This window comes from Salminus brasiliensis, chromosome 10 (genome assembly GCF_030463535.1).
Source record: "Salminus brasiliensis chromosome 10, fSalBra1.hap2, whole genome shotgun sequence".
NCBI lineage: Eukaryota > Metazoa > Chordata > Actinopteri > Characiformes > Bryconidae > Salminus > Salminus brasiliensis.
Genome location: NC_132887.1, coordinates 30,987,828 through 31,013,276, shown reverse-complemented (window position 1 = coordinate 31,013,276; position 25,449 = coordinate 30,987,828). Strand labels below are relative to the sequence as shown.

The 25,449-nt window shown below is 41.9% G+C and overlaps 1 protein-coding gene across 1 annotated transcript in view; it reads left to right on the top strand.

Moving 5' to 3' along the window:
* Positions 1-25,449, top strand: part of LOC140564386 (cysteine-rich motor neuron 1 protein-like) — a 60,366-nt gene that overhangs the window by 14,975 nt on the left and 19,942 nt on the right. The window contains exons 4-5 of the mRNA XM_072689802.1: positions 10,189-10,428; positions 19,046-19,225. Of these exons, the coding sequence (XP_072545903.1) occupies positions 10,189-10,428; positions 19,046-19,225 (420 nt within the window). The remainder of the gene's footprint in view (positions 1-10,188; positions 10,429-19,045; positions 19,226-25,449) is intronic.

The window sequence follows — 25,449 nt, the reverse complement described above, 5'->3', positions numbered from 1 at the left end:
ACTACTACACTACAATGTGTGCAGGTTATATTTTTCTGTAGTATTGATCCTGGAAATCGTAGTCCCAATTTGTAAATATAAAAATTTATTTTTAATTTAAATTAATCAAACTCTGTATACATTGAGGGTGACCCTCATTGAAAACAAGAATTTTGCATAGTACAAGAAAAACTGAAGATGGATTATTAATTATGCATATATATAATAATTATTTAAATAGTTAAATCTAAGAGTAGAATTGTAAATGATTACATGTCAAAGATCAAAAACATAGGTAATACATAAATAAATAGATAAAAGATAGATAAAAGATAAATAGAAAAAACTTTTTTGTCATTATGAAAAATAAGAATGGTTAAAGAAAGTTAAATGAACTAAAATCCAATAAAACTGTTGCAGGCTGTGTGGGGATGGTTAAAGATTAAGTGAGAAATATGTTTGTCTAGCAATTCTGACAGATATGTACAAGGAAAATACTGGATATTAGCCTAGAATTCCCATATTAGTGCATCACTACTGATAACAGATAGGTTGCAGTCATTATCTCTTGCACGTGTTGTCCGTTGCCACTACCCAGTAGATGTATAAGAAAATATTCATACATTTGAGTATCACAATATTTTGCTGTAGTGTATTGTTTCCAGAAACCTAGCACAGATTTTTTATTAATATTTTGCAGAAGACTAGGCAGACAGTGCTTGTATATGTTTGAAACCTGCTAGATTGGGGTTCTCAGGCCCCACTGTTCTGATTGCATTAAAAAGGATACTTTCCATTTACTCAGATACAATGCATATGATGTTATTTGAATATTTTTATAAATTGTTTTTTTGTTTTGTTTTGTTTTATAAGACAGAAACAAACATTAGCACCCACCCCAAGGCCACAACTGGGGAAAAAAGACATAATAATTGCAGACAATATCTGATCTATACATTGTTTGAACAGGAAGTGTTTTGAAGGCTATAGCCTGAAGAGCTGTAATTTGTTTTTCCAATGGAAAACACAAATTACAAAAACAGCAATTATAGGGTTAGGATACCACCCCCCCCCCCCATAAACATAGGAGACTGCTTTGATAATCCCCACCTGATCATTAAAAAAGAATTCCTAAAATATAAAAAAAAAACAGTATATTTATGACATTGCCTTTCTTATAGCATCGCAATATATTGAATCGTAACCCCTGTATCATGTTACCTATCGTATCACCAGGTTCTTTCCAATACATGGCCATACTACCCTAATGTCTCTCCTCTACCACTGCAATGTGCAGCGTTCATGGTTTACACTGGTACATGATTTAAAGATGTGGTCCAAGTTTAGACATCTTTAAAGACTTAAGGATGTTGGCCCATCTTAAAGCTATCATGACTGTTTACACATTTCCCATATGCTTTCTGTATGTTGGAAATTTACAGTGAGGCTGAAGTGGACGAAAGGCTTTCAGCATGCTTTCTTGAGTGCAGGGTCTCAGACAATAGCAGAGAGGGCTTTTGTGTGGCATTGTTCCGTGTGTTCAGCATGATAAAGGCTTGGGTCGCCTCAGCACTGTGTATCTGACAAAGAGGGGAAGGGTGTGTTTTCCACAGTGAACCCAAACAGACACACACACAGAGTCACACACACTCGTACGCCAAGATACACTTAGTCTTGGATCAGAACAGACACAGATAAGCAGTCTCGCACACTCATTGGCACATGCACACACACATACACACACAAGAGACAGTCAACAGTTTTGGATTAGAACAGGCCCAGGCACACACACATACACATATTTGTTTTCATACAATGTCAGGACTTGGGAGTCATACATCATATTTTTGGCAAAATAAGGGTGCTTCAGACGATTCTTTGAACCATTGAAACTTATTTTGGATAGTGGTGATAGATTCATGTGAGTGTAAAGAACATTTACATCAAGTCAAGGTTCTTTAGACCTTTAAAAGGTTCTTCAGACATGATTCTTTTAAGGCTTCGTTCAAAGAATCATATGAAGCTTCCTGGATTTGTATCTATAGATTTGAAAGCTGATATTTCCTAGGAATTCAGGACATTTTGATACACACACACACACACACGCACACAGACTTCCCCTCTAGGTCCAGTCCGACACTTTTCGTTCAAATATTTACTAAGTGAGCGAGGGAATGCTGAGGTTTCTGTATCTGGAGGAGAGGCGGGGCAGTCCTCCCCATGTCCCAAGTATTTATGGACTCCATCGAAAACTGGTGGTGTTGACCAAAGCATTTCATAACATGTCTTCATCTCTTCACAGCTTCTCGCAGATAGTAGCATCGCACCTGGTGTTCTATTTCAAAAGCCCCCTTCCCTGCTAGCACCTGTAGGTCAAAAAGCACACTAACCTCACAGAAGCATACGCAACTACCTGATCTCCTCGCATCTGTTTTTGTGCATGTGTAAACTATATAAAACCTGAGGTCTTGAGCCTTGAAAAGCCCACGCGAGCGCAGCTGCACTGAGACAGCTTTGTTCCTTGCTGACTAGCGTCCAAAGTCAGTCTCCAAACACTGTGCGCATTGTGCAGGGCTTTTTTTTTCCATGAGTAAACCTCGGCTTGTCAACACAGCCTCCTCTGCCTGCAAGAGACGCTCGAGAAAAAGAGGGAGAGTGGGTGAAGACTGCTGCCCTTGTGCCCTCTGCTAGAAGGAAAAACACATTTACAAAGCTGCTTTTCTTTCCTGAATGAGTGTTCGAGGTGCCAGATATATATGCATTGTTTACAATGGGCCGCTTTGTGGTACTGAGCCAATTTCCGCATCCCACCTCTTTTCGGCCCTTGTGGTTTTCTCTGTATTTATGTATGTGTGAGCGTGTGCTGCCCAGACCCACCGGTTGCTAGGCATTTCATAGTGCCTCTCCATTCTACCAGGAGCAAGCAAAATTTGGTTAGACCGAATTTATCAAGCATGTCAAATGAGGCCTTTGTGTCTTTGTTTGCTAAACACTGGAGAATAGCCACCATTGTGGTGGGAAGATTGCTTCTGTAGCCACTGACTAGCTAATTATCCCAGACCCTCCCATGGAGCACAGACAGAATGCATCTGCTATTGAATTTGTACAACCGCTGTCTTCTTATCTTCCTATTGTGCTCATAACCGTCCACCCAGCTAATAATCCTATTAATTGGACTGCACTGAACCTCCATCACATCCAGTTATTTCGAATGACAATAGCCATCGGTTGGAAGCTTTTCTACAGAATTGGATCTGTGCTAAACATGCTGCCATGATAATGGAAACATGCTGACAGTGACCTTTACCAAAATGTTCTGTCCTCCAACGAAATTAATGATGGCCCCCTGATAGACTTTTTTATAGTTTTTCCACAATTGATAGCATTTGTAGCATTAGAGTTAGGGTTAGATTAAAACCAGGAATAGGGATAGGCTTAGATTTTGGGCTCAGATTAGGGGTTGGTTTAAAGCAGCATTATGTGACAAATGGGTGCCAATTCTCACAGTCAAGAAGTGGAAGTCAAATTTTGAGCCACCCGGCAAGAAGGACATATACTTGCATTTCTGGGCAAGCTGAGATACATCAGGGCTCTGAGTGGGCTGTCAGTGGTCTGAGATGCTTGTGAATTTGACGACAGTGGCTGGAGTCTAAAAGTTCGCAATTGGCTGTGCTCTCTCCGGGTGGGTAGGTGGCGCTCCCCCCCAATCACTCTTGAAGCAGTGTTGGCCAGCACAGGCGTTTGTTAGCTGGTGCGGCAGAGCTGGGGACTCGCTGCTTTTCTCTGAGCGTGTCGGCCGCCCACCAATCACGCATTGCGGCAGTTTGACAAGAGGCGGTGGCTGGCTTTGCATGTATCGGAGAACACTAGAAGGTCTTTACCCTTCTAGTTTTGGGAGCATTGCCAGTGCTAGGGGGAACTACAAACAGGCGGGTGAATTGGCAGTGCCAAATTGGGGTAAAAAAATGGGGGTCACCGAAAGTAAAAGAAGCATGTGGACAGACGCAGTAGAGAAATAATAGGATTTTGCATAGTTATGGCTCGGGATATGCAGTGTTATGCAGCCTGAACCCAAAGTTACATTGTGCAGTTAGCAACAATAGAAATGCTTTTTCACAACGATTCTGCAGTCAACTATCAAAATGTAGGATTACCTTTTTTTAATAGGACCACCTGAATGAACATTATCTGGAAGCTGGGAAAAAGTTCCAGAATCACATTGGCTGTTTATTTAAAGTGTAGGATTTACGCCAAGGGCAGTTAAGCAGGAGCTCGAAGTCGGCCTAAATTCGAGAGGGTTTTTTTCTTACGTCTCTCAATGTCAGTATATATCAAGAGGGTTTGATCAATGCACACCTTGTGCCCCTCTACTGATGTGTCTTAGTCAGCTAAAGCAAACAGTGCTGTACAGATACCTCACACTCCAGCTCTATTTATCCAACGGCTGCTGCGGCCATTAGATTCCCTACCAAAATATTACCCTTCCTATATGTGCAACATAGACATGCACGCAAGCCGGCTCAATTTCTCTCCTCTCTTCAGTACAACTTTCACATTTTGTCTAGTGAAGCCACTCAAAGGAACATCACCTTGCCTCCAAAAAAACTTACATCACTCCCAAGGAGAGTGACTCAGAACTCAGAACCCAAGTACACAGGCCTACCAAACAGCAGAGCAAGCTGTAGCTGGACTCGGAGTAAACAGAGTGTATCATGGCGTTGCTAAATTGCTTTTTGAATTTCCCATATGGTGGGGGGTGACCGGGTAAAGAAAAAAAAAACAGAAGATCTTCTTACAGGTTCGTAAATGTCAGAGCGGAGGCACATCCTCAGTGAGAGTCGAGTTGCAGGCTTGGGAAGGGGGCGACGGGGTCAGAGCCTGGGAAGGACATCAGCAAAGCCGCTGGTCTCTGGAAGGCACCACAGCACAAACCGCGTTATGCACTTCAGTCTGGCTGCCACTTTTCTCTTGATTTGCAGCGGTCGAGCGGATCATGCTGAATGCCACTGGCATTGCTTATAAACATTTTGGCTTTCCGGATGCTCATGAAGCAATTAGCAGTTTATGAGTTTTGTGGTGTTTCTGCTCCTCTGTGCAAGTCATTGCATACGACCATAATTACTAATTACATAATATTCTCATCTGTCAATAACCTTATGATTTTACTTTATGTAGTTCAAAATAACATTGATAATAGTATTACAGTGGATACAAACTTCTTATCATGCTAACTGGCTACAACAATTTTTGTCACTGTTAACCACATTAGATTAACAATAGTTTGGCTCAACAAAAAGTGTACTTCTTAGCGGGCAGGTTAAAGGATTTCATTGAGGAATGAGGAAAATGTGTACTTAATGGCCGGCAACTCATCCGGCCCGGCATGATAGAAGACCGACCGCTCCTTTACCTGCGTCAGACCAACTGCCACCCACCAGACTGACCACCAGGCTCTACTGGTACCCATGTTAGACCTGCTGCCCACCCTCCTGCCACTGCTACTTGCCTAATGGCTATGTTGAAATTGTTGAAATGAAGACATATCTGCCACTATTATTATTACCATTGTTATTAACCATCATTACTCTCATTACTCTGACCACCACTACTATTCTTATATTAAGTTACTACACCATGATTATTATGATTATTATATTATGATATGATGATTATGTTGCACACCTGAGCAGCAGGACAGTCTTATGCTGTAGTTCAGTGACTTTTATTTAGAATATATATGTAGTTCTGATCAGAGGAGGATGGGTCACCCTTGTGAGTGTTGGTTCCTCCCAAGGTTTCCATTTCCAGCTCTGAGGGAGTTTTTCCTTGCCACTGTCACCTTTGGCTTTCTCACTGGGGGTCTTGTTTTTTATTATGTTGTTGACTTCTTGTCTTCTTACTGTTTACTGACTCTGTAACAGCTTTATTTTGTACTGTATTTTGAGAGAACACTGTTTGAGACCAATACAAGCAATAGACAGCACTTTATTAGGAATACCTGTACATTATCTAATCAGCCAATTGTGTGGCAGCAGTGCAGTGCATATGATCAGGCAAATATCGGCAAGCAGCTTCAAGTATTATTCACATCAAACATGGTGAGAATGGGGGAAAATGTGATTTCAGTGAGTTTGAGCATGATGTGATGGTTGGAGGTACTGGAGTACCTCTAGATCTGCTGATCTCCTTGGATTTTTATGTTCTCAAAATGGTAGAATAAAAAAACATCCAGTGAGAGATGTTTCTGCAGGCGAAAACATCTTGTTGATGAGGGACATCAATAGAGAATAGCCAGACTTGTTCGGGCTCACCACATGATGCAAAGCATCTCAGAATGCACAACACATCCAACCCACTTCTGTCAGATAAGAACAGAAAGCCGAGGCTGCAGTGGGCACAGGCTTACCAACTCTGGACAGTTGAAGACTGGAATGTATGAAAACGTAGCCTGGTCTGATGATTCTTGGTTTCTGCTGAGGCACTTAGATTATTACATTTTAGGACCTAACCTGCCCTGTGTCAGTCATCTTGTGTCAATCATCACTTGAATGCCACAGCCTGTTCGGGTGTTGTTGTTAACCATGTGCATCCCTTTATGGCCACAAATTCCCCATTTTCTAATGTCTACTTCCAATGCAATAATGGTGTTCTCAGTCACTGGATCTAAATCCAGTAGAACATCTTTGGTATGGGATGTGGTAGAACAGGAGGTGTGCGGTGCCATCCTTTCAATTTGGGTCCGAATCGAAAAGTAATGTTTCTAACATCCTGTCTAATCCATGCAAAGGAAAACTGAGGCTGTGATAGCGAAGAGCAGATAACCATGAACCTGTTGGCACCGTGTCAAATGCCATGTGTGGGCTAGAGGGGTATAACCCACCCCTCCCCATCTGCTCCATCTAATTCTTCTGGGATGAGTTGGGGAGTTGGGGATGAAGAGAGGTGTGCAAGCAAATCCTCACTGCGATGCTCCAACAACCTAGTAGAAAGCCTTCTCTGGACAGTAGAAACAGTTACTCCAACAAAAGCAGGATAAACTTATTTGTAATACTCTTGATCTTGGAGGAAACGTCTCAGTACTGTTGTCCATATAGTGTTATACCACTGTCTTTACTGTAGAACCCTTGAAGAACTATTTAGAGTGTTCAGCTCCAAATCAGCCAAAAGAAAACAGCCTTTCTCTCCGTGCTGGATAATCCAATAAAGCGAAGGCTCATTCTTGACTGGTTGGCTGTGAATGACGTTTTGCTTTTTTTCATGGGTGCACAATTTGTTTGGCTTAAACACATGGTTTAAATACATAAACAGAATTGTGCAGGCTAGAGGACTGCTACAGTGAAAAGAAGCATACTGAAAGAGTTGTTACAGCAATTTTCCTAGGCTTATTCTTCTTTAAGACAGTATCTTAAACCTCTGGTGTCTATGAACACACTGGCACATCAAATTCAATGTTTCCTGATGTTTCTGTTCATATCGACAATACAGCGCAGAAATGCAGTTCAAACGTTTCCTGATTCTGTAGAGCTGGTCCTTTCCATTGCATCTTAATGCCTCTTACCTGTAATTGGTGGATTCATGCTTTCGGCTGTATGTGAAACTGACCAATGGGCCAGAAACTCGTCTTAAGCCTTTTGCCATTTATATACTATTTTATTCATACATTCCACTTCTTTTGTGAACCTAAGACTTATATTTAATTTCAAGCAGCAAAAGAATTCGTCCACATGAGGAATATTAACAATTTCTAAAATCAGGTTTAGGATCTGAGTATCTTTTCACACAGTGTTCTAGGTCACATTGTTCTGAACATGTTGATATAAAACATGTAGATATTATTTTCTATTCTATTCTATTTAAGTGAATTAAAGAAGATATCCAAAAATCGAGAAATTTGAACTCTCGAGAGGGCTGTGGGACACCAAATCAGATTTGTCACATACATAGTAATACCTGGTACAACTGACAGTGAAGAGCTAGCATTTCCGCTTTATACATTTATACTCTTATCACAGTGAGTAAAATGAGATGAGATGAGACAGCCTAGATTGAATGCACAGCACTCTGACGCTGATGTTAGTCATGTCTCATGCATGTGTGAGCGCAGGGGCCGCACATGGTGGTGTGTTACACTGCGGGAGGTTTGCTGGCAGGCGATCCCAGAAGAACGGCTCCCACTATACTGAGGTTTTGACTCAGCTGGGAATATGCTTAGTCACATAGTTACAGAGTGTGATTGTTGTCCCTTTTCGAGCCCGCCAAAGGACTCAGCAGTGACTGACAGTTCAAATCAGTGCAGCGGCAGGCCAGACTCTCCGTGTCAGCTTATATCCGCATTGAGGTTCTGGCTTTTACCTAATTACAGTATTGGGTAAAAGCACGAAAATACCCAAAGAATGTCTCAAAAACTGAATTTGAGAGCCATGGTCTTAAAATCCAGTGTTCCCAACATTACCTCATGCTGGATCCCAGAATTAGTTTTAGCTAGAGCGTCCTGAAAAATACTTAATTTGCTGACAGACTTCAGGGGCAGATCTTCTCTGCCTCCCTCTTTCTGTCTGCACGTACGAACACCATTCAGGTTGTGCTGCTTCGCTGAGAAATTCAAACCCAAAATAAACGCTGTTTAAGAGTGGTGTAATCCAAGCTCTGTGAGGTAGCTTCTGTTCTACCACAATAACAGTGCAGGGGAAATAATCCACCAATTTTCTTTTCCTGAACGCCATCCAAAATTCAACCCAGAGTGGCCCGACACCTCCCCACAAGGGTATCAGCGTGACTGTGCTGGCACCAGGGGCTTTGTGAATTTTGACTATGCTAAATGATGGGATTAAAATAGACTCCTAGGTGAAAAGAGGGATTGTTCCTAAAGCGTATCAAAGCTAAAAAAGGAGTGAATGTGTGAGGCGGCGAATAAGGGGAAGAAACACACTGAGTTGCCAGTTTATTCATCTAGTAGTGGGCTGTACCTTCTTTGGACTTCAGAGCAGCAGGAATTGGGCCTGGGCAAGGGTTTCTCTGCCCTTAGTGCATTGACCTTTTGGAAGTACCCATCTGAGTGTGGATAAACTGTAGCCAAGGGATGAACTCAGTTCGGACATGACATGCTGTCCAGTGCATGCCAGGGGCTCTAATATGTACCAGAAACACACACCATTGCACTGCCACCAAACAGAATGGCATGGTCTCATGTTACCTGTGCTAGTTCTGGACATTACTTAAGCGTGACAAAGCAAAGTGAACTTGGATTTGACAACCAGGCACAGTTTTGATGCTCAGTTTTCTTCCCAAATAAGGTAGTCAATTCCCTAATTCACTTGTTAGTACACTTTCAATCACATGCAATGCAAGGGTTAGGACTGACATATGCCTCCTCCGACACATTTATAGCTAGCCACTGCTTCTTTTCAGGCCCCCCATGCAACCAAACATGCGTGGAGGAAAGTGCAGGGGACACATATCCATGCCAGCCAGCATCATACAGAAGTGATGTGGGGAGAGCGAGAAAGCCATCTACCCACCCAGAGAGAGCTAACCCAATTGTGCTCTCTCTGGCTCTGGCTGCTGATGGCAGGCAACATATATAATTGGCAGATAATTGGTGCGAAATGAATTTGGGTGTGATTTACCTGCATGACACTTTTTTCTTTCAGTAGTTTTAATTTTTTTCAAAATTCTTGATAAAAAAACGTTAAAATTGATGTAAAAAACAGAACCACAGCTGTTTAAGAGCTAGTCTTTATACCGCACGCTATAGTCATGTTATGAATGACTGTGTGTGGTCAGAGTGTCTAATAAAATGGCGACCCATTGTACATTTGAATGAGTGGGCTGGTGAAGCAGTGAGGGACCAAATGAGCGAGGGACTGGATGATCAAGCAGCTGAACAAGCTCACTTGTTTTCCGAAATCAGCACACAGTGTAGTAGATGAAGAACAGGAAGTACAGGGAGCTGAGCTGTGTGGGTGTGTGTTCTCACGCTCAGGTGGACAGGATGCATAAAACTGTCAGTGAGAGACAGAGTTAGATCTGATGACTGCCGCACTGCTGCCAGCCTGAAACCCGATCTCTCTCTCTCTCTCTCCCTCCCTCTCGCTCACTTTCCCTCTCTTCTCTCTGCTGCAACCACTTAGAGGTAGAAGGTGTTTATGACAGCAACTGTTATTTGACTGTTATTCTAACCCATTCTCTGCATATTTGTGTGTGTTTCAGTGGAGCTGAAATGTGCAGGGATCATATGCTCGACTCTACCTGCAACTGACTGCCCGCCTGACTCAGTGCTGACCCACAGCTACACGCCTCCTGGAGGCTGCTGCCCCACACTGTCACCTCAGTGCACCTGTGGTCAGTGCTCACCCCAGCCAGAATGTCCCAGCGGACACAGGGCAGTCGTCATCAACGAGGCCACTGGTGCACCAGGAAACTGCTGCCGCACCTATGACTGCCAGAGAGGTATGCGCATCTGCATTACTAAACAGTAAATACTCTTTTTGACCACAGGACCATTACTTCGGAGGTGGATCCCCCATGGAGTTGGGAAGTGTCATTTCCACATTGAGCCACCCCTGAAGGAGATGCTGCACACATGCATTTCTTGACAAGCAGAGGGATACGTAGTGCAGTTCTCACGAGTGTCGTTTTGACCGCTTCACCAGAGTTACATAGCGCAGTTAAGCCATGTGTAGCAATGATAGAGACACTATTCTCCCTATTACAGATCACCGGAGGGTCAACATGATTTTGAAGCTTTTAAAGTAAAAATGCTACATAATGTTGCTTTAACGGCTAAGTTGAGAGTGGTCAGCACACCCAAAAATATCCAGCCAAAAACAGCTCAGTGCTCAGAAACTAGTAGATGGACTACAGTCTTTAACTGTATTCCAGCAACATGCAGCTGCGGGTAGGTGTTTCTAATAAACTGAAAAGTGCACATACATGCAGTATTCACTCAATACATTAAAAAGGCAGATATGTGACTCTCTGGGTGTCACAAATGCATATCAGATACTGGTTTGAAATTATAGTGAAATAAACTGTACAATACAATACATATATAATTCTGTAGAACATTATTGAAAGTTCTTCTAAAATGAACTACATAAGATTGATGCCAGAGACAGATGCTCAGGATTCTCCTGGAAGTGTGTTAAAGTACTTGCTATTGTTATATGCTACAAGCCTTTTTTACGAGGTGAGGGAAACTACTGCCCTACCAGTGGGGCTCTAAAGTCCATACTAGTCCAACACAGGCAATTATAGCCATATCTAAATAGCCCTATCTAAATTGCAGTTAATGAAAAAGAGATGCTATTAATGTTATGGCTGATCGATGTATGTAAATTAGGCAAACCACATACAATTGCTAAATTAATTGGCTGATTCCTTAAGTAATTTAATTGGTCAATGAGGTCAACAGATTCTGCTCTGGAGGTTTGTGAAATACCAATGAAATTTAGGTGTTTACCTGGTTTACCTGGTACTTTTGCAGTTGCAGTTCCAGTCCACACGTATAAGCCATGCTACCATGCCTGAAAGGACATTTTGGAGATGGGCAAGAGCAAGTCCTCATCTCAATTACAATGGCTGTGATGTAATTGCCTTAATGTGTATGAAGAGAAGACACACCTTAAGGCATTCTTAGTTGTTATGTATACACACAGTGTAACAGCAGTAATGCATGTGAGAAGTGCAAAGGTACGCTCTGTGTCTATAGACAACTGAAGTCATGTGTCATTCTGTTGTTCTCGTTATGCCCATATTTGGCACTCCGGCTCTTACTTCTATTTTTTAGTGGCAAAGGCCATTTTTTGAAAACCCCATTCGTTTCAGTCATGTTTTGTAGTAAATAAATAAGCTGTGCCCTGTACATTTTGTTGTGTGTGCATTTTACTCCTGTACATCACTGGGTCTTCTGACTTATGATTCTGTTAAATAGTCAAAATATGAATATTGCTACATGTAAGCTAATGCTACTGTGCACTGAATTGACGTCATTAGACTGGCAGCTGCACAAACCAACACACTATGCCAGTGTGGTAGTCGAATGTTATTGGCACGTTCAGTTTGAGAATCAGTTGTTTGCCACACTAGTCCGTCATTATGACCAGCTTGATCAAACTGGTCAACCACCTTAGTCACAATTTTAGCTAAATCATCCAACTCATATGAAATCGTCTTCTGAGCTGGACAAGAGCTACGCTGCTCAACCAGCTTGCTTACCAGCCTAAGGTAATTTTTTCCTGGATGAGCAGCTTTTCAATTATCATCAAAGATTTGCTTAGATCATCTGAAATCAGTTAGCAACAGAAGCTGATGTTGAGCTGGATTTGTGGTGGATGTAGGCTATGATGCAGGTATCTGTTCTCCATCTAATTCTCACTGAAACACAATAGAGCCTTCCCTTCTTAGCTTGCTTTGACAAGCCTTCCAGGTTGACCTGAATTCAGGCTCTGCTCCTCAATATGACCAGACTCAAAGTGGTCTTCACCTCTTTTCATACTTTTGTGGTCATTCTTCAAGGCGGTTAACAAACCACAAAGGGATACGACCTCTATGGCCCGTTTTACTTTGGTGAAGTCGCAGTAGCATTAGCTTAAATGTAACAATGTTAGTATTATGACTCTTTAAGGACCTTGTAAATCAAAAGAGAAGGAGAAGAATGTACACAGAATGCGATAGAGGCAATTTGTTTGGAAAACCTTGTTCATTCCTGCCATTGAAAACTGAGGTTAAACCCAAACATGCGCCAGACATGGGCATAACAACATGGTGCCAACTACAACATGGCAACACAAAGTCAGTGGCCTTTTGCGGCAACGTGCTTCATTAGGTGTACGCATACAAACCTCCAGAGCAGAATCTGTTAACCTCATTCACCAATCAAATTACTGAACAGGAAACCCATTTTGCAAGCTATGTTAACTTTAACCTATACTTGCTGTACCTGACCTGACACACGAGAGTCGCGTCTGGTGTGAAATAACAATAATAAGTGTTTGGGTGGTTGTGGCTTGCATGCACTGTACAATTGTCTTCAGAGAAGGCGTCAGAGGCTGAAGGACAGAGAATGTAAAAAAAGTGGACAGCTAAGAGAGAGAGATTGAGAGAAGGATGGTGTATAAGGCCGTTTTACACAGAAAAGGGCACTTCACCCTCAGTGTGTACTTTGTGCTAGCGTCAAATATTCCCTGTTTTACCAACAGTCCAAATTCCCATTCTGGCCTCTTGGCCCTGCTGTAAATGTGTGCCATGTCCTGGAACTAATGGACTTAACGAGGAAGCCGGGCGAACAGAGGAAAAAGCGCTTAGGCTACCAGTCGTGTTCCGAACGGCAGAGCGGAGTCAAAGGCTTCGCTTGTCTGCTCATGCACACACACAAACACACACACACACAGCAGTCTAAGTAGGGAAGTGCAAGGGGTTCACGGATGGTTATATGTATGGGCATGTGTCCCTTCTGTGTGTGGGAGAGAGTGAGAAACTGAGGGATGTGAGAGAAAGGGAGAGCATGGGAGTGTGTATGTGTGTGTGTGTGTGCATAGATGGCGGGACTGCGAGTGGCGGCAGTGGGGGCGGGTGGGGATCAGTATTTTGATAACAAGAGTCTGCCTCTTTCAGCAGGCTCAGGGGACTTCATGCCCTTTGTGGGTGCCCTCTGCACTAGCGCTTAGCTTCTGCATGACTGAGTCCTGCTTCAGAGGGAGAGAAAAGAGAGAGAGAGAGATGTAGATGTAGATATACTGCAGTGTACAGTACCAAGAGTTTCAAGAACAGTTTAAATAGCATCCTGAGCAGGTGGTCCTGGGTAGGTGGTCAAAAACCCTTAAATGACCTGCAGCAAGATTTGGTGGCAGCAGACACTGAAGTTTCAGTTTGCACAGTAAGGTGCATACCAAGTGCTGAGGGTCTCCATGCCTGTACACCTCTACCGACCCAAAAGCAGAAGAAAAGTTGGCTCCAATCTGCTCAAAACCATATATATATAATAATAATAATTCTGTTCTGTGGAGTGAAAAGAACTCAACCTGGAACCTCAGGCCTATGCATCAGCGGTGTGCCTGGAGGAGACATACGCTAAAGCATAAGCTGAGTGCAGGGTGTTCTTTTTTTAAGCATACACTGAAAAGAACACCCTGCACTAGAAACCTGCAGCGTGTGGAAGGGCAAGATAGATTCAATCAATTATCAGGAAATCCTAGGAGAAAACATCATGCCTTCTGTGAGGAAGTTGAAGCTTGGGCATCATTGAACCTTGCAACAGGACAGTGATCCCAAGCATGTCCTGGAAGATTCTGGCGTGGTCGTCATGGTCACCTGACTTGAACTCCATAAAAGATTTTTGGTAGGATTTGAAGAAAGCCAAAAATATTAGTGAACTGGAGGCTAAGATTCCTTTAAAAGCTTTTAGGCTTTTGACTATGCAGCCAGTTTCCAGCAGGTCGTAACAGCAGATGGGAGCTCTACTAAGTACTGAAGGTGCTTGTCATGAAAGGGTTGAAGAATTCTGAGACTGCAGTGTCATTTTGTGTTGAATTGCGAAAAAAGCACTATTATTATTACATTGGTCTTGTTTGATTGGTTTATTACAAAAAGCTGAACCTGAATTTTTTAAATGGGTGTTGAATAATTTGCATATAGCTACTGCAAGTCAGTTGGAATAATCATCTGAGATTGCTCTATATTAAGCTGGTAGGGACAATATCCATGGTAGGGTGCAAATACATATGAAGGAAAATGGTGGCTACTAAGAAATACTTCTAACATTAGATTGCTTGAATTAGTGCAATTACATTTTATTCCACAGTTTGTAAGGGAAATATACCTCATTATTATTCAAAAGTGTGGAACAACTTTTGGAACAGTGTGGAAGACACATTTTCATGGTTACCTTTAGCTATTTTTGTTCATGTCAACCATCAGAATGAAGGGAAAAAGCGATGGTAGGGTTTTTAAGCGCACCATGGTTGTTGGTTCAGAGCGGTCTGGTTTGAGTATACCTGTAACTGCTGATCTCCTGGTATTTTCAGCATGACAGTCAGAATGGTGTAATAAAGAAGAAACGTCTGGCGAGTGAAAGTTCTGCAGACAGAAACGCCTTGTTGGTGAGAGAGGTCAATGGAGAATGGCCTGTCTGGTTCGAGCTGACAAAAGGCTACTCTGTACACTAATCTAGTTCCACTATTGCAGTGGACGCCTGCTCATCAAAACTGGACAGTTGAAGACTGGAAGAATGTTACCTGGTCTGGGGAATCTTGATTTCTGCTGAGGCACAGGGTCAGAATTTGGCACCAACAGCATGAATGCATGAACCTGACCTGTTTTTATCAACAGTCCAGGCTGGTAGTGAGGGTGTAATGGGTGTAAAAAAAATGTATTGGCAAACTTTGGGCCTGTTAATGCCAGTCAATCATCTTAAATGCTACAGACTGTTAAATATTGTTGCTGACCATGTTCATGCCTTCATGGCCACAGTTTACTAATAATCTAACGGCTTCTTCCAGCATGTCATAAACATGACAACTCTATTCTGTATGTTAAAAGCTATAGAATTCCTCAAAAGTCTTTTCCAGTTGGAATAGTTTAGAAAAAAAACTCCCAAAAAATCAGACTTGGTCCTCTTAGAAGGCTGAAAAATCTCAGAAGCTCTGTCGCTGCTTTCTGCCACATTTTCCCTGACACAAACAAACCCATGTCGCGTACTGCATCTTCGAGGCTTTGTCTGGGAGACCAATGCTGTACAGTATTTAACGTGAGATTTTTAAAGCGCTGTAGTCCACCATGATTTTAATGAATAACAAAAAAATCATTTAATGATTTAACTGTCATGTATTTTACAGTGGTTTACCATGAACCCAATTACCGTTTCCCCTCTGGTGGCAAGAAATTGAATCTTTTTGTTTTCCTATGTTTATTCTATCTGGGGTGCCTGTTTGCCTTTCTGATAGCCAAAGTTTAGTCAAACCTCTAACCTAGAGCATTAATCCTAATCATGCTACATATTTTACACCAATAGAGATTATATAAAAGGATTTTTATTGCTTTAGAAAAGTAATGATGATGGCTCTAAGCGGGGAATAGGCCAGTGTGGCACATTGCCTCTGCTTGCCTATTAGTAGGTTAGCAGGTCTGCCAGGCTGTTGTGGAAGTGCCCATTAGAATCTGACTCATTTGTTCCTATCTGCGGAAATACCTTTAAAGTTGAATGTGATTGGCTGTGTTGAGATAGTTGGGAAGTAAGCCCCGGCGCTAAACTTTATTAGGAGCTCTTTAAGATGATGATCTGTGTATTTCTGGGAATAGACACAGTATGGCAATATGGAATTACAGCCTGTAGAATGTTTTATAGTCTTGGCGAGAAGAGGCCACTATGATTTCAGGTCCTGATACCTGTGCGGGACACACTGTCAGGATTTTGTAACTGCTTTAGTGTTCCCTAAAGCACAAGAGATGTATGAGTCAGTCTACAGTGCTTTTTACTTCTTGACCTGTTGCCTCAATTATGTCTTTAATAACTGATGATTGAGGCTAAGATTGCTAAGCTAGATAAGCGCTGAACCCTTTCACTAATGGGCTTAGACTTCCCCTCTAGATAATTGTTTATTGTTCATTATGGTAAACGACGCTGATAAACTTTCTATTCTTTGCAAAAGAGATGGCGCGGTTAATGTTGGTGCCGCCTTTGAGTTTCTTGGCCTGACTCTTAAAAACAAACAAAAAAAACAAATAGGAAAGAGAAAGAAAAACAACCTCAGATCAGGAGGCACGATCGGAATCCCTGTCTACGGCACCAGTTCGCACTCGGGATTAACTTTCACAAACCCTACGGAAATCACATGCACGCATCCTGTCACGTGACTTCCCCTTGGAAGCTCGGTTATGTTAATGAATCACTGCGGTGCCTTTTGACTCGCCGGCTTTGATTTGGGTCCGCTCTGCTTGCTCACGCTTCACACACGGCCAACGGGGAAAAGAGGAGAGGGGAATAAAAGAGGCAAATCCTCTTTTTATTTTCGACTGGCTTGACCCACCTGCTTTGTATTAGCCTGCAAAAAAAAAAAACTGGGTCGTACGGTCAGCTCTGCTTTTTCACTTTCTTCTATGGCCCGCAGATGCTGATGTTGCCGTACAATGCATTGTTGGCCTGTAGGAGGGACACATCTGGTAGCATCTGGACTCTTTATGATGGTGGTCACCAACACCTCATCCAGGCTGTAAAGACTCTCTGGAAATACTGAAAATACTGTTTACATTGATTAGGTGGAGCAGGTGTGGCCAGTTAAGGTAGAAAGGTTAATGTCCAGATGGCTGCTTTATGTCCAAAGCGGTGATCCCTGCGTCCACTGGTTTCAATCATGTCTGAAGTCTGTCCTACTGCTATAGAATGATGGCCATACACAGCTATGTGTATTTGTGTCTTGACTAGGTGGTAGCTATATTTCTGACACTATATTCATTCAACAGCACATATCTAATACATATGTAAAACATGCATGACAGTTTCTGTAGAAAGCAGGTTGCTGATTATTACTGTAAATGACTACAGTAAAGTTCGACCTACACACAGAAATATATGGCATGGTATTGAACACCATTCACTTTTACGATGAGGACCACAGTGTAACCCAACCACTTTTATGATGAAGATGAAAGTGGGAAGGCCATATCAGATTTATGCCAAGACAGTGGAAAAGGATCGGATTATCTACTTTGTAGAAACCATGACCAAGTTCATGAACATGCTGACCGTCATAAATTGTATAGATTTTACCGTTTTAACAGATTTATTGTGTGTTTACACGCAGCCTATTTATTCCAGCCTGTTGATTAGATAAAGAGCAGGTCTGCTTACACTACATTAACTGAGACACATTTCAAATTCAGTCCCATTACCACGAATGTATAGAATTAAGCACCTAGCCATGCAGTCAGCCTGGGGATGGTGGGGTTCGGACACAAATGCCAGGATTTGTTTTCATATCCCTCTGTTTAAAACAGCTCCACACTGCACTCCACAGAGATTTCTCTTTGGCATCTCTTTGGTAACTTCTAGGAATGCACCTCACTGCTGCGGGCTGTAGATTGTGAATATTAATTGTAAATGTAAACATAAGTTTTACATTTACAATTAATTTAAATACAATTAATTAATTTAATCAATAAATTAAGGTATTGTGATGTTATGTTTTGCAATACTGTACTGAACGCCCTTCTCGGTTTTTAATTAGTAGGATATATGCAAATATTGGTGGCAAACAGTGGTTCATTTTGTGTTGTGTTGAAACCCTGACCACTAGATAGCAGTGTCGATAGTGTTCAGATCCCACTGTTCTGATTGCATAAAACGTCAACTTCAAATCTATAAAACATACATTGTTTTCTATACAGTATTATCTGTATAGCAAGTCGTAACCCCTGTATCACAATGCGTATCGTATTGCCAGATTGTTGCCAATACACAACCCCTATAAATTGAGAACAAAAAAGTAAAAAAAAATCCAATCTGATCCAGTAGAATCACTATTTGGACGAGTATCAGACATGTTGGGCTGTTGCGTGCCGCTGTGCAGTGCTTGCCCGGGGTCTTTAATGATCTGCGGGGTATCTGTTGTTCCAGCAGGCAGAGCCTCGGAGACAGCAGAAGCTTCCGGTACTTATGCTAGGCTTTAAGTTAGCCCGTCTGTTGTCTGCGGCACACACTCGTCTCCGGCTGCTGTTTTCTTTAACCCAGCATGTGTGTATATGTCTGTGATCACAAGCTATAAGACAAGCAGCGTGCGTGCGTTCTTGCTAAGCAGATCTGGCTGCATTGTGTGAACAGAGAAAGGCTTAGCGAAGGTGCTTAGGTCAGCAATACGCAGCTACTTTGGGGAGAAACAAAATGCCCAGACAGTTTTACAGTATGGATGTTATTTTAAAATGTTAATCCTATCCTTACCCATTCATCAGTGGTTTCAGTGATGGATGAAATGGGACTTTTCTAGCTAACTTTAGTATGATGTAGTGCAGCATGATTATAGTATGACTTACATACCTCCTGCTCACTGCCTCTGTGTCTGTCTCTCTTCATCAGTTTCCCCCAGATGCGTGCACAACGGGAAGGAGTTTGCTGAGGGCGAGGTGTACCGCATGGACTCCTGCTGGCTCTGCCAGTGTCGAGGGGGCATCTCCTTCTGCTCTAAGGCAGAGTGTGCTGAGCTGAACTGTGAAAACTTCTACATCCCAGAAGGGGAATGCTGCCCAGTCTGTATAGGTACACTGTCTGCCATGCTTTGCTGTCAGCGACTGCATACCTGACTCCCATATAAGCTAATATTTCTTGCTGTTGTGCAAAATATTGAATCGGTTGTCCTTTAATTGTGTCAGAATTTCATGATGAATGGTCCAGTAGAACTTGGCGATACAATATGAATCACAATACAGGGGTTATGATTCATTATACCATAGTTAGTTCTGAACCTGCAATGTGATTGGCTGAGAGACATTGGCAGTAATAATAATGGCACACTAATGGCACACTTACCGAAGCTCTTCAAGTGTTACTATTACAATTCAAGAATTGATACAATATTGAAAAACATTTTTTGTATTTCAGTATATTGATATTTTCTTATACCCTTAGTAGAAATGCTCTAAAATGACTTCTATCAAAAGTCAGGGTTCTCTCTTTCTCCTGTAAAGTTGCCTTTCTGAAGATACAAGGTTTTTGCACAACAATAACAATAAGAGAGGTATTGATCCAGTCCTGGAGGGCCACTGTATGTTGATTTCCCTGCTTGAGCACATCTGATCCAGAACATAAGTTAATGTCTGATAGAGAATGGTTATAAAAATTGAGTGACCAAAGCAACCATGGATTTCAGTGTCATCATACTATTCAAACATGCTGAAATAATTAAAATAGCACCACTGCACATATATGCAGATATTATTTTACCACAAGTATTAAATTGAGTTTTATTTTTAATTAAATACCGTTTATTTTTTTACAGATTATACACAGTGTAAACATGCCTTGTTCTCAAAATATCCCACTGTTGGGAGACTGTATCTGTAGACTGTTTACTTCCACTCCTTTTAATAAACAGTGTAATCATACACAGCTTTGGAATTAGCAAGATTTGAAACCATAAGATTATCATTAGGTTTTACACGAACCTATATCATTACAACTGGTAAACGTCTCATTCCTAATGGCCAGGCGTACTAGGTGTGTTTGAGCAGGGATATGACCAAACTTTGATGGAATGTGGCCCTCCAGGACAGAAGGTATGTCACTATACAGTATGGGATGTTCCTGGTAACATTCCTAAGACATACAGTGCCAGAGTGTTTAGATCATAAGCTGTTATGAAATACTACAGAGCCAGTCATCATTTGGAACCCGCTAGTGCATATTATTGAGTAAGGTTTAGAGTGGAGGGCTTAGGTATGAATTTATTCATGTTTACGTAGCACTTCTCTAGGACTTGCAGACATAACACTGTTTGCATGAGTCTTTAACACTGGGACTCAGCAGAGTTGTGCTGTGTAAAGCAGGGTAGGTTGTCTGATTTGATGAATGGGTGCAGGGGAGCCAGCTTCCATTAAAAGCACTGAGTGTGGTCAGCAGTGTTGAGACGGTGCTTGAGGCTTTGTACTACCTTCCCCCCTGAGGTGCCTTGGCTGTGTACAATGCTTTTTGCCTTAACCGCTTCCTTTCCAAATCCAGACATCTACTGTCATAAACATGCATCTTGTAAACAGCAGGGGCAGTAAGGATGATGAATAATCATATTTTTAGGACAGGAGGTTTGAGCTTCATTATCAGAATAACAAATTCCTTGATAAGAATTCTCATCATGGTGAAGCCAGAATAATGATAGCAACCTAAACCTTCACTGCCACTAAGCTTGTTATTGTCTGATGGTTTCAGGAGCCAGCTGAATGGAAATGGTTGGCATGGACTGTAAGTAGCTTAGCAGCGCATGTGGCTAACAGACAGCGGTCAGGCAGACTAGTATTTCCCCTCAGTCAGAGGGTGTTTCTGGGTTCAGCAGACATCAGAGGTAGGAGCGGCGGTTATAGGGGGTCAAAGTCTAGAGACCCACCTGGAATCCAAAGCCCTCTAAAGGGAGGGAATGCTTTCATCTTGGCCCGTTCCAGCTCTGGTCCTTGGTCAATAAGGAAAGCTTTAATGAGAGCTACACTGTGAAAATGAAGGGTTAAAAGAAGCAATTCACCAAAAGAAAAGAGAAAAAGAATTTTTCCCACAGGGTATTCTGATCAAACTGCCACTTCAGTTAATTAATGGTTGGGGCTGAAGCCCTGTTAACCTGGACGTTGAGAGAAATAGCATTGAACCACTGCGCTCAAGGGATTTTTCATTGTACTATTCCATTGAAAAATTATGAAAGTGGCTCAGTGGGCTAACGTGCTGCCACTATGGCCGGGGGTCATAAGTTCAAATCCTGAGCCATGATGCTTTGCCATCAGTAGCCAGAGTCCAAAAGAGCACAATTCACCATGTTCTCTCCCTTATCACTCTTAATCGATGTTGGATGAGTGGCTCAGTGGTCTAATGTGCTGCCACTATGGCCCAGGAGTCGCAAGTTCAAATCCTGATCCTTCATGCTTTGCTATCAGTGGCCGGAGTCCAGAAGAGCACAGTTGGCGATACTTCCTCCCATTATCACTCTTAATTGATGTTGGCCGGTACAGGCGTCTGTTAGCTGGCGACCCAGCGCTGTCCTCCAAGTGTGTCGACTGCCCAGCAATTCAGCATTGACGGCTTTGAGACATGTGTTAAGTCCTTACCCTCCTAGTTCCTGGAGCATTGCTAGGGCTAAGGGAAGATTGGTTAATCGGCAACACCAAATTGGGGGGAAAATTGGGAAAATTTGAGAAAATTAAAAAGAAAAAAGAGGGAGCCACTGAGTGAGTGTTGATACACACAGAGACTCAGTGAGCTAATCACAGTCTTTCACACAAACTTCAGGTGTGTAGTCACTTGTAGTGTACTTGTGGTATTAGTGTGTAGTGCTTACTCTGTGGTTGACAACTATTGGAACGGATGTTGATACGCTGCAGAACAAACCAGTATTTACAAATGTGGATCCACTTCATACCAGAGGACAAGATATGCAGTAAAGCAAATCATAAAGAAAGCAGAGTTTGTTCATCCACTACTTTTAAGAGTAGATGGACATTGTTACATCCAACATTATTTGTTAACCAAATAGATTACCAGCTACTGAGGCACATAAATCAGTGGTAAGGTGTCTACAAACTTTTGGACAGATGGTGTAGCATCTTACTTGCTAATTGTACCTCGCTTGTCCTCCTTATGTAAGGGGTCACTTTTCAGAGTGCAACTTTTTGGCTAGTGAAAACCTAACACTACTTTTTTTTTTTAATTTGGATATGATTTGTTGCATCATGACAATGTCAGGTCATCTGTCTGTGAGCTAGAGCTTAAAGGTGCACGTATTCGTCACTGTACAGTGTGGACTGTACAGCGAAATGTGTCCTCCGCATTTAACCCATCTGGTAGTGAACACACACTCACACACACACACACGTGTTAGCGGTGGGCAGCCAACTCCAGCGCCCGGGGAGCAGAGAGGGTAAAGGGCCTTGCTCAAGGACCCAACAGTGGCAGCTTGCCGAGCCCGGGAATCGAACCCACAACCCTGTTATCGATATCCCGGCGCTCTAACCGCTGAGCCACCACTGCCCATAAGCACAGTTGGATCATGCAACAAGACAATGAGCTAAAGTACACAAACAAGTCTGCCTTACAATGGTTACAAAATGAAATATTTAAACCTTTGGAATAGCCAACTCAGTGTACCGACTACAGACAGTGTTTGGAGGCAGTCCTTCTGGGTTCTGCAGTATTAGGGTTTGCAAGGAATTCAGACAGAAAACAAATGTTTTTTTTTTACATACAGTGTCACTTAGAAACATTAACAGGGGTGGGAGGGATACTTTAAAATGTATTCTGTTAAAGATTACTGAGTAACTCATTAAAAATGTAATTGTATGATGAAATTACTTTCAATTACTTTTGATATTACTTAAATATTAAAACCATATACTCAAATAAACAGAAACTAAAATAGGATTTTAAAGACGTAAATACATCAAAAGGTTCTTTACAAATTTTAAGGTTGTCAATGCTGAGTTGTTTCAAAAATGGATCCTTATGGAACCAGAAAGTGGTGCTTCTATGGCATCTTACCTTTATTTAAATAGGTTGCATTATATGTACCATATATATGTGTACCTTTGGAAAAGAGACATGCTCTTAGATTACTAATGGAGAATTACATGGCATTAGCTCATTGTGGCTAAAGTGTGCTGCTAGTGGTACAGTGGCTGACTGACAACTTTCACTGGTTGATAAAAACAACTTGGCGACTGACTAACACTGACTCTCAGCTCTGCAGCCTTGCAGGTTCACACAAAGCACCAACTGTGAGCTAGCTAACATATCTGGAGAACATAAGGCCCTAAATTAGTGAGGTTAGACCGTATAAAAGTAGGTGTTCTGCGGCTGTTCTCTAGCCGAATCTGAATTCACACTTGTGTGGGAAAAGTCCCGCCCCATCCCTTTTTTTGTCATCTGATTCCCAGTAGTTTAGTTCAGGATCCTGTTATTCTGTTCTGTGGAATTCACTATTTCTTTTAGAATAGATCAGGGCCCTGAATGCTTCAGCAGATATGGACAAAAGTATTGGGACACCTGCTCATTCATTGTTTCTCTTTAAATCAAGGGCTATCAAAAAGAGTTTATCCTGCTTCTGTTGGAGTAACTGTCTCTACTGTCCAGTGAAGGCTTTCTACTAGATTTTGGAGGAGCATTGCTGTGAGGATTTGATTGCATTCAGCAACAAGAGAGTTAATGAGGTCAGTGTGTTGAATGATCACCACCTGACCTCAATGACCCCTCTAGCCCAGACCTTAGACATTAGACATATCAATGTGTCAATAGGTTCATGTTTATCTTCTCCAGAGAGTCCGATTCTATTGACAGTACTTCTCTACATGGACTACCAAGCTGCATATGTGTGTGTGCATTTGTACATCTGTGTCAGCAATGGGGGCAACTTGAAAGTGGCTCAATGCATTCATTAGACGTGTGTCCACAAACATTTGGATAGTTTATCTCAGTGTATTTCCAGCAGGTATACATGAGCATGCTCTTACAGAACCTGGGAGATGGAGGGAGGAAACAAAGAGGAGAGAAAACCAAGATGAAGAGTCAATGGGTTTAACTGCATCCAGATGGAAAGCACATCAGCCAAATAACTGCTGCAATCAAGTAAACATAGGCTTTTCCTGGGAACAAATCAAACACAGAACGCAGCACCTACACTGCAGTGATGACTGGACACTAAACTACATCTATTGCAAACAGAACCAAAAAGCTCAATTACCTATGTTTTCAGGAAGCTCTGACACATTACCTCTGAAATTCCTCCAGACTGTACTTAAACCGTTAGCAGAACACGCCACCAGCTCAGGAAGCTCTTGAACATTTGGCTTCGTTTTAAGGCTGCTCAGAACTTCAAACACTGGTGTAAATGCGGGTGTAATGCTAACGCTAATGCTTTTAAACAGCATTTCCTACTTCGGAGTGAAAATTACAGCCGTGACCTCTGCACCGGTCTTCGGTCTAGACAGGCCGAGGTCCAGCTAAAATGGTCAAGCTAACAGCATTAAGCTAAGAGTGACACACAGTGGTCATGTTGACCCTTGACACCGAGCAGGAATGTACACCAATGATATATGCTGACATTCCACCAATGTATTCATTTAAAACTTTTTACCAGAATGGTTTACATATGCCTTTTCCTTCCGTTTAGGTGACTCTCTCTTCTCTCTTCTCGGTCATAGCTCAAACTTAGCCTTTTTCCTCCCTCATATCTAGCATGCTAATCCAGGCCATAATCACTATCTTATGCCTTGATCCTCGCTCAGTTGTATGCCGGAACTAAGCCTCTTTTTTCCCTTCACCTTGGATTTCTGCCTCCTGGATCTTTCCAGAGCATACATTCTACATCCATATGTTCCCTTGATGTTGTAAAAGACAATGATTGCGCAGGTGTCCCATTACTTTTGTCCACTTAAGTGTCTTTTTACACAATGTCTTTTTACTATATGTTGGATTGCTTTTCACCTATAGCTGATTGAAACAAATGGATAAAGTCTTTTAAAAGTGTGGATTTGACACTTTCGAGCGATCTCACTTTTGTGTGAAAGGAGTAATTTAATGAGAATTTGAAAACAGACATGTTTACAGTCTGGTGGAAAGCAAATACATTTTTGTATTGTTTCATATAAAAAAGGCCAGAAATGACTGTAAACCGAACATAAATACAATTAATTAGTTGTACATATTTTCTCAGATGTCTAAACCATATAATTATGCAGTTATGTATAAATTGTTATTTATACATAATAAATCATTATCAAATGTATAGCAAAAGGACA